Source organism: Hyperoodon ampullatus (genome assembly GCF_949752795.1).
Source record: "Hyperoodon ampullatus genome assembly, chromosome: 2".
Classification (NCBI taxonomy): domain Eukaryota; kingdom Metazoa; phylum Chordata; class Mammalia; order Artiodactyla; family Ziphiidae; genus Hyperoodon; species Hyperoodon ampullatus.
Window position 1 is genome coordinate 159,132,148 of NC_136915.1, and position 15,918 is coordinate 159,148,065.

Here is a 15,918-nt window from a genome sequence, read left to right on the forward strand (position 1 = left end):
TTAAAAAAAAAAAAAAAAAAGGGGCTTCCCTGGTGGCGCAATGGTTGAGAGTCTGCCTGCCGATGCAGGGGATGCGGGTTCGTGCCCCGGTCCAGGAGGATCCCACATGCCGCGGAGAGGCTGGGCCCGTGAGCCATGGCTGCTGAGCCTGCGAGTCCGGAGCCTGTGCGGGAGGGGCCGCAACGGTGAGAGGCCCGCGTACCGCAAAAAAAAAAAAAAAAAAAAAGAACCTGTCATACAGCAATTTTTCCCCTGCTAATCTAGTTATTCACAAAGAATATATTGAATGTCCACTGTATGTAAGGCACTGGGTAAGCCACAATGCAGGATTCAGAGGTAAACTAGTTGGTTCCTGGACTGGGTACTTTCCTTAGTGGGTACAGTAGGGATTTCGGAGTTTAGAGGTGGTGTCCCAGGAATGCATCATCCACAGCCCAAGAAGGCTGAAGGAAGGGAAACAGAAAAAGGCTCTCAAGGGAATTGCACCTTGGAAGCATATTAGCCTGTGAAATACTGCACTAAGGTGAATCCAGCTAGCTACTGCAAGTGAGCAAGTCCTCAGCTTCCTCACTGGTCAGCTAGAATGATTTGAAGGTTCATTCTACAATTATACAGCTGTAATTTTCTCAGTAGCACTTATTTTACCATGTCGTTAGCTAAGATGAACTTAATTCCTCCCAACTCTCCAAGCAGTTTCCTATCAGAGACAAGATTTGGGGTAGGGCTCAGACCCAAACCTTCAATCATAAGGTGTAGCCTAGGAAACGAAATGTTCTCTATATTTGAATGGTTTCCAGGGGCCTTCAACAAAACTCAAATCAGACAAAAAAAAAAAAAATAGCTGAGACTTGAATTTCTAATTTCCTAACCTGAGCTTAAGAATATCAAACAATCAGAAAAGAGATAAAGAACAATTCCTCTGGGTTCAGTGTTAGATACCAAATTGACGCAAAACCTGGTCTTTCCTTCTTTAATTGTGTACTGTGAAATTTGAAGGCTTGGTCAATTGCAGCTTTTCCCCAAAATGTGCTTTAAGAATAATGACATCAACTTCCAAGGCTGTTTCTTTTTCTTTTGTTTTATTTTTGTTTTGCTTTAAGATATACAATGGTCTATTCTTTTGGAAAGAACTGGCGTTGGTTTATTTAAAAAAAAAATTTATAATTCTGGGTTGGGTTTCCAGGGTGTTCCTCAACCCTGAGTCTCAGCTATGTCTCTTTAGCCTAAGTTAAGGGTTTTGTTCAATGCCTACTGAAATCATTCAAATGTTGGAAAAACTCCATTTCCCAAACTATATGTTCTGGTTGAAGGTTTGAGTACGTTTGAGCCTTACCCCAAATCTTGTCTCCAATGAGTGCAAGGCAACCAACCACACAGGCCCTGGGAAGGCACGCTCAGATCACTAGATTAAGGGCTTACGACCTGCAGAGTGAGAATGGGTCCTTTAAAAGAGAGAAAGAAATTGAGAGAACTCATAGGTAAAGCCCACCCAAGACAAGGTCTTTATTTCAAGCAGCAGAACAACACTGAAGAAATGCTTTTTTTTAGTCGCCAGTCATTTCTGCAGATTTGGAACCAAATTTTTACCTGTGATATTTCTCTCCCACTCCACCCACCCCTTGGACACAGCTGCTCTATTCTAAGAGAGAAAAACCTGACTTCAAAGCACATGTAACAGAATCCCCTGTGTGCTTTGATACTGGGTGTACAGAAGAGTTCATCCATTCAAGTGCTCTAATGCTTTTTAGGCAGCGAGTGGAGAATGGGGGGCGGGTAGCAATTTAGGGAAGAAGGAGAAAGAGAACAAAGGACAGCAGACACAGCAAAGTCAAACAGGATCAAACAGTCCATTCTACTTCTAAGTTCTCTAAAAGTATAGTCTGGGTTTCTGGGGGCAAACCAGTTAGTTTAAGGACTTTCTTCTGATTTTTCTTCCCTCATACTCTTTTAAGGTTCCCTGAACAATCACTGGACTCATTTGGGCCCTAATTTGGTTGGGTTAAGTAAGTATGGTGCTGACTAAGGGGGACAAGGCCTCTTGTTCTGCCTGAAAAACTCAGTAGTCATGTATTACCTTCCTAACCCTCAAAAAGTATGCCCCCGTCACATGAATGGATCAAAGCAAATCCATTTCCATTCTTGGAAAAGCAGCTCAAAGCACATGTTCTCTTGATGGTGCCACTGTCATTTCTGTGTGGTCAACAAACATCGGTTATTGACCACTCACCCTGGACACTACTGGGGGACACTAAGATGAATAAGCTGCTCAGGGAGGTTAAGACACCAGCAAGGGCAGCAGGCATTCACAGACTAGAAGCTTTAAGAACTGCACATGCTTCTTACTTTTCCATTTTCTATTCTGTGTGCCATCCCCACCTCGGGTGCTGGTGGTGACGAGTACAGTAAAAAGCTCTGGTTCACTTCTGGCAGTTTGGCAACTGGAAATTAACATTTTTTAAAACAAGAACATGACTTTTCCCCTCCCTCACGCCCCCTCCTCAACAATTTAAACTCAAGACATCACAGAAAGAAATGGAATGAAGACAGCTCACTTTGTTACCAGATCTAAGCCCACTCTCATAAAACCAATGGTAGAGCATTACACGAAGTTAGGAAGTTGTACTTCACAGGTCATGGTGGGGAAAGAAATAATCTAATCCCATCAGATTATCTTGGCCTATAATAATTATTATTGCTCTTTTCTAAAAATTTACTATATGCATGTGCCATCACAGTTAATCCTTACAATATACAAGGTAGCCGTTATTCTTATTTTGGAGGCAAGGAATCTGAGGCTCTAGGGCTAAGTATCTACCCCAACACAAAGCTGGTAAGAAGGAAAGCCCAGGGGCTTCCCTGGTGGTGCAGTGGTTGAGAATCTGCCTGCTAATGCAGGGGACACAGGTTCGAGCCCTGGTCTGGGAGGATCCCACATGCCGCGGAGCAGCTAGGGCCGTGAGCCACAACTACTGAGCCTGCGCATCTGGAGCCTGTGCTCCGCAACAAGAGAGGCCGCGATAGTGAGAGGCCCGTGCACCGCAATGAAGAGTGGCCCCCGCTTGCCACAACTAGAGCCCTCGCACAGCAACGAAGACCCAACACAGCAAAAATAAATTAATTAATTAATAAGCTCCTACCCCCAACATCTTCTAAAAAAAAAAAAAGTAATAGTCTTCTCAGCTGTAAACCAGGGACAATAGCGCCTACCTCATAAAGTCACTGCACTCAATAAAAAAAAAATCAGCCTTCTACTGGCGTTTGAAAAAGCACACCTTCATTAAAAAAAAAAAAGAAGTAAAGCCCAGATCTGAACCTGCGTTGCCTGAACTGAAGCCCAGCTTTTAACCATCATATCGAAGGATCACATAAAGGATGGAATCCCTTACACTCGCAAGGCGACTTACCCGGTCCACAATGTTACCTGTCTGAAACATACCAAAAGCCCCTGTTTGAGATGAATCTTGCATCTCTCATTTTAAATCACTACAGTGTTAGACACACTCTCACAGGGAAGGGATGTTGACCAAAGAAGCCAAGCTATGTGTGTGTGGTCACAGGCAACATTTCTTTTCCATATTTGTGGTACAAAAAATAACCAGAAGAGCACACTTCTTCCCTTTCTCTTCCAAAGGCCCTGGAAACATGACTTCTTAGTCTTCAAACAGAAAACCTCAAAGTCTCAAATACTGGGGCTCTTGAAAGATGCAATAAAGGCTAGACACCTTCAGATGGATTCAGGAAATAAAAATAGTATGATCAAGTAATAGCACTGGTAGCAACGAAAACATTATATTCACGTGTGTGTTGTGTATGTGTTGTATACATATATACATATATATAATTATTGTGTATCTGTTGACAAGCATCCACTTCAAGACTGTGTTCACAATACACGTTTTCTCAACTATCATAGCAAGGCCACGAGGAGAGAGGAGGAAGGGGTATTGATTCTCATTTTCCATATTACAAAAACGTGCAATAAATTACTTGACAAACAAAAACAGACAGAATTCGTTTCAGGAATTCTAAATTTTTGACATACCCTGAGCTTCAAAGAAGAGATGCCAAGACTTCACCTTCCTTTCAGCTGTCCTCGGGAAACAGTTTGCACACAGAATTTCAAATCTGATGGGCGACTCTTAAGGTCCTTTCTTGAACCGCTTTACTGAACAGAATTTCAAATCTGATGGGCGACTCTTAAGGTCCTTTCTTGAACCGCTCTATTTATTTTATTTTTTTTAATTAATTTATTTTATTTATTTTTGGCTGCGTTGGGTCTTCGTTGCTGCGCACGGGCTTTCTCTAGTTGCAGAGAGCAGGGGCTACTCTTTGTTGCGGTGCGCGGGCTGCAGTGGCTTCTCTTATTGCAGAGCATGGGCTCTAGGCGCGTGGTCTTCAGTAGTTGTGGCTCACGGGCTCAGTAGTTGTGGCTCGTGGGCTGTAGGGTGCAGGCTCAGTAGTTGTGGTTCACGGTCTCTAGAGCGCAGGCTCGGTAGTTGTGGTGCACGGGCTTAGTTGCTCCGCGGCATGTGGTATCTTCCCGGACCAGGGCTCGAACTCGTGTCCCCCGCATTGGCAGGCGGATTCTTAACCACTGCACCACCAGGGAAGTCCCACTTTATTTATAGATGAGGGAACTTGGGCCTAGAGAGGCTGCGAGTGTTGCCTCAGGTGTGGCAGAGGCAGAATCAGGTCTCCCGACTTGTGTCTCCGCCCGCCAGGATCCCTTCTATGGAATGAGACAAAACACAGCACTTTCAGTACCAATGTGAGATCCTAGACTTCTGTTCACATCCCCAAACCCGCCGAGAGAGCCGGGGAGGGGGCTCTTCCAGGCCTACCTCCGGCAGCCCCCTGTCTGCGCCGCCCCCTCCCACGCCTGGCCACGGCTGCGGCAAGCCCAGGGCTTCCCCCGCCCCGCGAGCTCCCTCACAAACTTGACCCGAGGGCCGGGAAAGGGGGCCGGGGGTTCTCTAACAACAAAAGGCAAAAGTGGGTGCCCGTGGGTCAGAATTTCCTCTGGGAGCTCTGGGGCGTGCAGTGTGACCTAGTAAAAGAGAGAACTCTCCCGCAAAATATCCGACCTGAATGCAATACTGGGCTGCGGGTCCGACCCCAGGCCAGGCGGGCGGGGGCGCCGCGGGGCTGCGCGGCCGCCCGAGCCGACGGGGTCCTTCCCGGCAGGCACTGGGTCCTCCGCCGCCGCCGCCGCCCCGCCCTTCCTCGCTCCCCTCCCCCACACCCCCTTCCCCCACCGCCCTTTCCCTTTCTTTCTTTCCCGGGTCGTCTCGCCCCCACCCCGGCGGCGCCCGCTCGGCGGCTCGCCCAATGGCCGAGTTGCCGAGACGCGCATCAGCTGATCCGCCCGGGCTCCGGGCCTCTGGGAGCCAATCAGGGCGCCGGGGGCGGCCCCGGCTGCCGATAAAGCGTGCGGGATCGGAGAAGGCCCTGCAGAGCCGAGAATGGGACAAGAGCCGCCTGTGTGAGCAGTTCCTCCGGCCTCCTCGCCTCTCCTCTCCGCACCTCGCTCTCGCGGCCTGCCCACCCTGCCGCCTGCTCGCCGCCCAGGTAAGCGCCTGGCCGGCCCGGGGGGGTCGGAAGTGTCGCGCGCCGCCCCCGCCGCCTCCCGAGCCGCCGTGCTCTGACCGATCGGCTGAGCTCGGCTCGGCCCCTTCCCACCTCCTGCCTCTACTCTGCGCCCCGGCCTGCGGGCCCTCCCGCTTGCTTCCGCCGCCCGTGCCTCCCGGCTGGTCTGGGTCGGCGATGGCGGGGCGCGCGAGTCGCCAGGCCTTCGAGAAGGGCGGGGAGTTGTTTTGATCTTCCTTCAGCTGCTTGCAGCCCGAAGCGCCGCCCCTGGAGGTCGCTCGGCAGGGCGAGCTGTGGAGGCACTGCCCGGGCCCGGCGCCCCCGGCTCGGCCGTGTGGTGTGCGTGGTGGATGGAGTGGTCCCCTGCTGGAGCCTCGCTCTCTTCCTCCGCGGAGGCGGGCCCTGGGGCGGTCGTCGCGGTTCGCCGCCTGCGCGGAGGCGAGGGGCAGTGAGCGTCTGTGTTGCGGCCCGCTCCCGCCGCGGGCTCCCGGGGGCCTACCCCTGTGACTGAACAATGGGGAGCCCGGGATACGGCATGGCTGGCGGGCGCGGCGGTGGAGAGGCCTGGCCGGCCGGACAGGGGCAGCAGCGTCCCGCTGTCCCGCTGGCGGATGTCCCCATCCCCCGCCCCTCCTAGCTCTGGCCTTGGAGAGGGATGGCCCCCTCGGCTAGGCCCTGAGATCCAGACGGGGGCCCAAGGGGCGGGGCGCCGACTTTCGGGACCTTTCTGTGGGAAAGGGCTGCTCTCAAAGTGGATTATCCCAACCACCCCGGGGGCGGGAAGCGGGGATCCTCCCCTGGCCGCAAATCCGTGAAGACGACCACGAACGAAGGTGACGACCTGGCCTCGGTCCTCGGGGTCCCCCTCCAACTGCTTCGGCTTCGTCGCCTACTCAGTGAACGCCAGAGAGAAACCGCGGGTCAAGATCGAGACGTTGACCCACCAGCCTTCGCATTCCTGCTCGTCCCGGTCCGATCCCGACCGCTCTCCAACTCCCTCTCCCTCTCCGTCTCCCTCGCCTAGAAAGCGCCGGTGCCTGGACCAGCGAGAGCCGGAGACCCACGAGAGGCGCGAACGCCACTCGAAAAGGAGAAAGGCTGAGGAGGGCATCGATACCGTTGACCTTATGTGGCTGGGGTGAGTGAGGAGCAGGGATGAGGACCCCGGCTCCCACTGCAGCTGCAGCAACAGCTAAAAACTGCAGAATCCCATCCCTCCCAGCACCCACCACGTAATCTTGGCACCTCGGCGGCACGAGTTGATACAGTAGACTAGGCTGTTGGCATGCAACTCATCACCAAAAAGAGCAGGATCCGAGGCTTAAAGGGAGACAGCGTGGTTTGAAATTGGAGGTGTAACAGGTTGGGGACGAAAGCCAGAGACCGGGTTTTAGCTTTTAGTGGGAGCTGAAAGGGTCAGGGATTGCTCCCTCTGGCTTTTAAAGGTAGGATGGGCGTCGGGGGTGGGATTTGACTGACCAAGTCTTCTACAGGGAGTAGGCAAAGGTAGTGGTTGTCTGCTAACACTGCTTGACAGACAGCTTCCCCGCTTTCGGGGGGTGGGGTGTGGGGGAAGGGTGAGGCTGTTGGAGGGAGAAGCAGTTATGTTTTCAGCTGGGCAAACATGGACGGTTGCCCATAGAAACTTTGCCACTGTACTTCAGAAAGTTACCCAAGTCTTTGGAGGAGAACAGTGTGTTCCCTTTCCAGCCACCCTGGGCTGTCGACAGCAGAGGGAGGGGTAGAACGTTTCCTCTTAATGTTGAGGTTTGGTTTTGTGGCTTCAGTGTCTCTGCTTTCAGGGGTTTTGCGGTGGAGGCTCCCAGTTTTTAGCATGCCTCAGCTTTTGAAACCCCAGAGCTTTTTGATTTAGAAGTGGGAATTTCTCAATTACTTGAAAAGTTCTCTGGTGGAATCTGGTCAAACTTAAATCTCCTCTCTGAAGTGAGAACTTTGCCTCAGACTGATGCAAATTATGCCATCGTGTATCTTAGAATCCAACTTGCATTGGCTATTTTTACATCTTGGTAATTGTAATAACTGCTGTTCTTCTAGGAAGCCACCAGTCTCTTAAATCTAGTTAGCCCCCTTGTTTCATCCTACCAACTAAATGGGGGGTGGGTGTTTGTTTTTTGGAAGGGTGGAGGAATCTTCAAAACGCCTTTTTACTGAGATATCCTCTGGGGTGTAAGGAAAAGGGAAGACTTAACCTAGAGATCATAGCAGCCGAGCCTTTCAGTGGCTGGATTTTACTTGGAGATGATGTCTGTTCGGCAGACTTTCTGTTTCAGAACTTTTGTATCTTCATTGTGTTTTGGGGTTTTTTTCTCCCTCTAGTATCTTAGTGTGAAGAATGAAACAATTCCTCTACCTCTGATAAACTGCAAAAAGTAGAGCTTAGTGCTCACAAGTTTAGATTCTGGCTTGAGGAAGCTTATAAGGAGACTTTTGTCTAGTATAAAAGTTTAATCTCCCTGAAAGCAAGTTAAATAAATGCACTGTACTTTTGAGTGTGTGACTTCCAAAGGGAGGGGCCACCATTCTCTCTGCTTCTTGATTTAATTGTCCTTATTGCGTCAGAGGATCTGTTTGGAGTTGGTGTTCTTATTTTATTTTATTTTGTCTCTCTCCAGAACACCTTCCACCATGGCCACCTCAGCGAGCTCCCACTTGAACAAAGGCATCAAGCAGGTGTACATGTCCCTGCCTCAGGGTGAGAAAGTCCAAGCTATGTATATCTGGATTGATGGTACTGGAGAAGGACTGCGCTGCAAGACCCGGACCCTGGACTGTGAGCCCAAGTGTATAGAAGGTGAGAGACTGAGCTGGGTGGGAGCAGCATGAGGGTGGGCGGCAGCCCGAGACCGAGCCACTAGATTTGGCCTCTGTTTGTAAAGCTTTTCGAAGGCGGGACTTTTCAGACTTCATTCAACCAACATTAAGCTCCTACACTGCCTCCAAGCATAACAGCAATGGACCCCTTCATTTAAATGAAATCTTGCGTGTAAGCCAGCATATTGAAGGAAAAGAGACGAAGTCTCGGGGAGAGAGGGGTTGGAAACTTTCTTTACTTGGGCAGTCCTACGTAATTGGCCCTAAGGTACTGCCAGGAACCCAGTTTGAAAACCACCGCTCTAACCTGACTATGCCATCTACTTTACAAATTCTTTGAATGCTGTTTCAGACTCATGTGTCACTGAGGTTCTACATGCAAAACAAACACGCTAAACTGGTCTCTAGGACCAGCCCTCATTAGTTTTTAGTTGATGCCACTTCTGGAAATTCTTAAACTGGCTGATTGCTTATCCTACAGGAGCTATTATATGAGTTGTGACAGCCTCATTCTTTTGGTCTAGAACAAACCATAGCCGCTCTCCTTCTGGAAAGGGACCGTGGTCCATCATCTTTTACCTACTTTTAGGTTAGGTTACTCCTCTGATAATGTTCACATTTGAGCAAATGAATGAATGACTGTAATATAAAGCATATACTGTGCACCTGCTATGTGGCAGGTATTAGATAGGCCCTGGGAATACAAGGTGAGAGTCTGGTCTCTGCCTTCGGAGAACTCATAGTCAACTGGAGTGATGAAGGAACCGGCCTTTAAAACATAGTGTGGATAAGTGATGTGGGAGCACCGTTGAATAAGTCATCCGGCTAGTGTCTGTTTCCTCATCTGTTAAAATAAGGACACCACTTGAACTAGGACGGTCCATCACACAGTGGGGGGAGGAATTAGAGAAAGAAGCAACACAGTTGGCTGTCAGAGAGTCTTTATTTCTCCTATTTCAATACCTTAAATGAGGACTGACTGACTGGTGATATCCAGTTTGTGTCCTTGGTGTCCAGTAGACTTATATACAGAGGAAACGTCATTCTTAGGTTGTTCTTGTGACTGTTACTTCTTTTAGGAAAGTGATGCAATAGTCTTACTTGGAACTCAGATAGGAAGGACTGTAGGGCTATCTGCAAACATCAGGGTTTGCATGTTAATAGTGGCAGTCATGCATGCCTCACTGGCTTTCCGGACAAGAGAGTATAGATCTTGTGAAGATCTGAAAAGTTCCTGTGCATTTTAACTATAATTTCCCCCTCTCTTTTTACCCCAGAGTTGCCGGAGTGGAATTTTGATGGCTCTAGTACTTTTCAATCCGAAGGCTCCAACAGTGACATGTATCTCGTCCCTGCTGCCATGTTTCGGGACCCTTTCCGCAAGGACCCCAACAAGCTGGTGTTCTGTGAAGTCTTCAAGTACAACCGAAAGCCTGCAGGTGTGTATAGGATAGGTATGGATACCCCACCCCAATCCATGAATTGTAAAGGTGGGCGGGAGAGGATATTCCAAAATCGGTATTGGAAAGACGAGCTTATCTCAGAACTGTCTTAGAAGTCTGAAGGATTGGACATGGACCTCTCCATCCTGAACTTCCTTGTTCAGAGAGGTTGTATGGTCCATCCTCCCATTGTTGGTTCCATAAAATGACATTGGATTCTTCTAAATCTGTTTGCCGGGGGAGTGCCACATGTCACAGTCCTCCTGCCTGTAGATTTTAAGAACACAGATTCTGAAGTTACAATGTTGGGTTTGAGTTCTAGATCTGCCACTTACTTGGTATGAACTTGGGCAAGTTATTTTTCCCCTATACTTTTCACTTCCCCGGTTTTAAAATGGGGAAAATAATGAAATCCGTCTCATAAAGTTGTTTAGAGGATTAATTGAGTTAATATGTGCAAATGATTGAGAAGAATTGTATGGTAAATATTGGTTGCCTTTTCATTCCAGAGAGCTTGTCTTCTTTCTCTGTCTACTGACTAAAATAAGAGCATCTTGGTTCACTGATAACATACGTTTGCCTTGAGGTTTGCTGTAACTGCACCTTTGGTTTTTGTCTGGCATACCCATTGCTCCCAGTTCTCCACCATTCACCTTTTTAAGCTCAGCTGGAGTCTCACTTCCATGAAGTCTCTTGCCACACTCAGCCAGTGAGACTTTTTGGCAAGTCACTTAGTGACTCTGGACCTTACTTGTCTTTGTTTTGAGAGGCATTATCAAATTGTGGTAAAGGGCCTGAGCTCTGAAGTCAACAAGCAGGGTTTCCTGACCTTGCTGCTTGTGCTGTACCCTGGGCAGGCTACCTACCATCTCTGAGCCTCATTTTCTCATTTGTAAAAACGGAGACTCATAATACCCACCTCAGGGCTGTTAGGAAAACGAAGTTGGGGGTTTTCTTTGATGTAACGTAGAGGTCTTAAAATGGTTCCTGGGACATAGTGAAACAGCCATAATGAGTCTATAAAGTTCTGTTCTGGGTTAGAAATTGTTCCCAGTTGAGCTCGTCGCATTTTATTTTATTTTTGTTTTTTTGTACTAACCAGTGCTGTAGAACTTAGCACTTTATCTGCTCACCTGGAATGTAAGGCTCTTAATAGGCAAATGATTCTCTCAATAAAAATTGTAGATTTGGCTCTAAATGCTTGAGAAACTAGGAATAAGTCTGACAGCTAGAAGCAATTCTTTTGTGAATAGAGGGTTTAAGTGCCTGACAGTTGGTATTTGGGAAGGAGCCAGCTTGCAGATAAGGTGAAAACTTGCTCTGTTCTGGATCCACTCCCATGTGACTTTGTTGTAACCCAGTTTAGTTATAAATAAAGCCTTTTGAGAGTCTCCCTGCAGATATATAATCATAGCTTCTCTTATCGTCCCCTTTTACACCGACCGGGGGCACAGAAAGGTTAACACTGGGTCAATTCAGCTTATAATCAACATCTCAAGTACCTGGAGTCCAAGGAGTATTTCCCATCAACACTGGGGTTCGGTACATTTGTCCATATGTCTCTAATAGTGTGTTGACTCTTTCTTTTTCCTAGAGACCAATTTAAGGCACACCTGTAAACGGATAATGGACATGGTGGGCAACCAGCGCCCCTGGTTTGGAATGGAGCAGGAATATACTCTCATGGGCACAGATGGGCATCCCTTTGGTTGGCCTTCCAATGGCTTCCCTGGGCCCCAAGGTAAGTCCCCTTGGTGAGGGGTGAATCTTGCTCCTCCCCAAGTGCTTAATTAGCAAGGAAAGTCTCTCTCTCCAGAGATGGGAGTGAATCCTTGTGGATCAAAAAGCTAGGGGAGTATCCCTGAGATTGGCTGAAATAATACTGTAAAGAGAGAGAGCCCTCGTGCTACCCAAATCCAGACGTGGATGTTGAGACATTAACATTGCGGGAAAACCTTTGGCCTTACTGAGAATGTGGCCAGGAGGGCCCCCTGCACTCCACTCCTGCACCTCCCGGTGAAGGCAGGGATGGTGATTCCAGAGAGCAAGTGTTGAGAGCTTTCTGACTTCTGACTTTGGACCGTGCATCTCACATAGATAGGAATTTTCTTGGTGTCCTGCCTCTTGACCTTCCATCTTGACGCCTCTGCAGGTCCCTACTACTGTGGTGTGGGAGCAGACAAAGCCTATGGTAGGGATATCGTGGAGGCTCACTACCGGGCCTGCTTGTATGCCGGCATCAAGATCGGGGGCACGAATGCCGAGGTCATGCCTGCCCAGGTAAATGGCTCTAGTCTGTCACCTTCCCCACCTAGAGGCGAGTGGGGACTTTTGCTAGCAAGGGCTGCTATGGAGCCCCACTCCTTAACCCAAAGTCCTCAAGGTGGCTTGGAGTAGAGGTGAGAAGGGTGCATGTGTCAGAGCTTCTGGGTTGGGGTGAGCAGTGGGTTTTGCTTTAAAGGCCAGTCTTCTCGTTCTCTCTAGTGGGAATTCCAGATAGGGCCATGTGAAGGAATCGACATGGGAGATCATCTCTGGGTGGCCCGCTTCATCTTGCATCGTGTGTGTGAAGACTTCGGAGTGATTGCCACCTTTGATCCTAAGCCCATTCCTGGGAACTGGAATGGTGCCGGCTGTCACACCAACTTCAGCACCAAGGCCATGCGAGAGGAGAATGGTCTGAAGTGAGTGCCGCCTCCTGCTGGGGCCGTTTCACTCTCTTTGCAAGAATACTTGCCAAGGGTTTGATGTACTGGGGATGAGTAAGCCGCCTTCTCAGTTCGTACCTTACCCCTTGGCTTCAAAAACTGTCTTCTGATCCTGTCATTTTGTTTCTGTTTGAAAAGTACCCAAAAAATACTCTAGGAGTAGGATTCAAGGATGGTGATAGGGGAAAGTTGACACAGATGAATGCATTTGAAAGTCTTTAGTAAGAACTAAATTAGTAACAGTACAGGCTTATGAATGAATTTAATGCCTGTGGGTGGGAGAAAGAAAGTCCTTGATTGGGGTCTTTTCATTCAACAAATGCCATCTACTGCATGTTTAGCACTCTTCTGAGCACTAAGAGACACAGTTTACAAGGCAAAGTGCTGCCCTTGTGGAGAATTTGTTCTCCTGGGGCCATGTTTTGGTGAATTAGACCCTGGAAAACAGTCTTTGGTAGATGAGTCACTCCATTCTTGGATCCACACCTGCTCCTCTGCCCTTGAAGGGCGGGTTTCCTGGTGGCAGGTTGGACCCTCATCTTAACTGTCTCCTCCAGGTACATTGAGGAGGCCATCGAGAAACTAAGCAAGCGACACCAGTACCACATCCGAGCCTACGATCCCAAGGGGGGCCTGGACAACGCCCGGCGCCTAACTGGATTCCACGAAACCTCCAACATCAACGACTTCTCTGCCGGTGTGGCCAACCGTGGCGCTAGCATCCGCATTCCCCGGACTGTCGGCCAGGAGAAGAAGGGTTACTTTGAAGACCGTCGCCCCTCTGCCAACTGTGACCCCTTTGCGGTGACAGAAGCCCTTATCCGCACATGTCTTCTCAACGAAACTGGCGACGAGCCCTTCCAGTACAAAAACTAAGTGGACTAGACTTGCAGCCGTCAAAACCCCTCCTAATCCTACATCCTGCTGCCACTCTCGCCCCTCTCACCTGTCATAATAGCTGTTAACTCAAAGGGCGGGATGTCAAGGTCTTTTTTTATTCCTCGCTCTTGCTTTCTTTGGCCAGGATAGAGGGGTCAAGTTCTTAATCTCTTCACACCCACCTACCCCCCCCCCCATTTTTTTTCCTATCACTGAAGCTTTCTAGTGCGTTAGTCGGGGCGGGGTTGGGGAAACATAACCACTGCTTCCATTTAATCAGGTGTGTTTGTCCAATAGGCATAGCTATCCGGACAGAAAGCATAGTATTTGTGAAGGGAGGGGGAGTACTTTCTCTGCGTCGTAGCTGAGTGGGGGGCAGGGCGCTTGATTCTGTGGTAAGGTTAGGATTTCCCTTTCTTGGTGAGAAATTCCATTACTTATAAGGTTATAACCAACTTTCTATTAAAAGTGAGAATTAGGGGAGAAGGAAGGGGGGGAAAATGCCCTAGATCTCCTAGTGTGGTGCTTCCCTTGCCTGGGGCTAAATGCCCTGACAAGCTCAGCATAAATGGATGGATAGCCCTACCTTAAAAGAAAGAGTTCCATGTTGTTTGGTCCTCCATTTATAACACAAAGCAGAGTAGTATTTTTATATTTAAATGTAAAAACAAAAAAATTATATATACGGGTGTGCAGATAAATGTGTGTTTTCTCCTTAGCAAGTAAAAACCATTCTTGGTCACGGGGAGCCAAATTTGAGTTGAGTAGTCTGGTCTCCTTTTCGGGGGGAGGGACGGGGCGGGGTGCTTGATAAGTTGGCTACTGGGCTCTCATCCCCTCACTACCGCTTCAGGGCTTCTCTGCCCTGCTCACCCTTCTGGGGAGGCTGGCACGGGTTGGCTGTGTCAGCCCACGGGAGCAGCAGCAGTCACCTGAGCCCTGGGGCTTTGGTTCAAAAGACACACACGTACTTGTACACACAGGGGTTTGGAAATATGAGTTGGCTGGTCAACTTGAGCATGTTACTGACAAGGGGGTTTGGGGGTTATTTTCTGGTGGGACTAGCATGTCACTAAAGCAGGCCTTTTGATATATTAAAAAAAATTTTTTTTTTTAAAGCAAAACAAGTTTAGATTTTAATCATATTTGTAGGGTTTCTAAGTCTTTGTTTTACAGAATTGCTTGTTTGCTTCAGCTGTCTCCTTCCCATGTCTGCTGATGGAGGAGATGAGGACAGGTCTGGAGTCAAAACACTTGTAATTTTGTGTCCTGATGTCTATTCTCTGAGTGTGAAATATTCCCTTCCTTTATTTAGATTCCTGAGTTTTTTTTTTTTTTCTTTTATAATAAAAAAAACCCCACCTTTGTCCCTACGTCTCCCCTACTGTTTCTGGCTGTTTTTGTGTTGGCTGCGGCAGGCAGGCTATGGTTTTTTCTTACCATGACAACAACTAATTGCCATGTACATACAGTATGTTCAGAGATAGATAACTACTCACTGTAAACAAACTGTGTTAACTGCCCAGAGCAGCTCTTATAAATCAACCTAACATTTAGAAGATCTCTTCTGATTTGATTCTTTGTGATTCTTTTAAATCCCTATGTGCCTCTTCATTCCCTTTTACTACCAAAAAAGGGGAGTTTTTTAAAAGAGGCAAAGTAAGTTCAGGTTTACCTGTTCTTGGAATTAAAAAAAAAATCTTTCCTGAGTCTTGTTGCCAACCAGATCTTTCCCATGCTTTGGGAATTTGGATATGTGGGTTAAGGCATATCCCAGCCTTAGAATTTTGCAGTAGGGTACAAACACCAACCGTCCCCTGCATGTGCTCCAGAGCTTGGCTTTGACCTATCATGCTATCACATTGTTTTGAATGCCCCTCTGGCTTAATTTTATAGCAGCCGAAAGTGTTTAGTGTGCTTTCAACTGGTCTTACTATCCCTACTGGTCTCCATTTCATCCTGTGCCCAGCTGCCAGTGATTTCATCTAAATAGCAAATATTGACCACGTTGCTACTCTGGTTAAAGCCTTCTGAGGCTGGCTGTGCTGAGGGCAAGCCAGCCCCAGACATGCCTTGGATACGCTTTTCCTTGCACCAGACCAGTGAGCTGCTTGTGATACTCCCAAAAGCACTATGTTGACACCTTGGTGCCTTTGCTCCCTGTCCCTTTAACTGGAAATTCTTCCACCTCGTCCTGGCTTCTTCCTACCTTAGTTCATTTCCACATCAGGCTGGGTAGGAGCTCCCTCCTCTCCGGTGCTGTGCACATACCTCTAGCAAAAGCACTTATTCATCCTTTGACCTTGTAAGGTACCAGGTATTGTGGGCAATCGTAATTACCTTTTTAAAAAGTAGTGTCCTCTATCAGTTTGGAGGTAGCTGGTGCCTGTTACAGCAAATTTATAGAGATGAGTCTTCTTTGGGCAAGTGCTTATTGCTCTAGTCTTAGGTAATCCTAGATATCTGCATTT

General features: G+C 48.3%; 1 protein-coding gene across 2 annotated transcripts; it reads left to right on the plus strand.

Moving 5' to 3' along the window:
* Window positions 1-6,713: 6,713 nt before the first annotated feature.
* Window positions 6,714-14,821, plus strand: GLUL (glutamate-ammonia ligase; the record flags this gene model as incomplete). Of its 2 annotated transcripts, XM_079728430.1 has the most annotated exons (7): window positions 6,714-6,724; window positions 8,220-8,398; window positions 9,696-9,857; window positions 11,455-11,601; window positions 12,013-12,140; window positions 12,345-12,544; window positions 13,126-14,821. In XM_079728430.1, the coding sequence occupies 7 exons, from the start codon at window positions 6,714-6,716 to the stop codon at window positions 13,442-13,444; spliced, it is 1,146 nt and encodes a 381-aa protein (XP_079584556.1). In that variant the 3' UTR covers window positions 13,445-14,821. The 2 variants fall into 2 exon arrangements, with proteins under 2 accessions (XP_079584556.1, XP_079584557.1); XM_079728431.1 differs by lacking the exon at window positions 6,714-6,724 and having other exon boundaries at window positions 9,696-9,872.
* Between the last annotated feature and the right edge of the window lie 1,097 nt (window positions 14,822-15,918).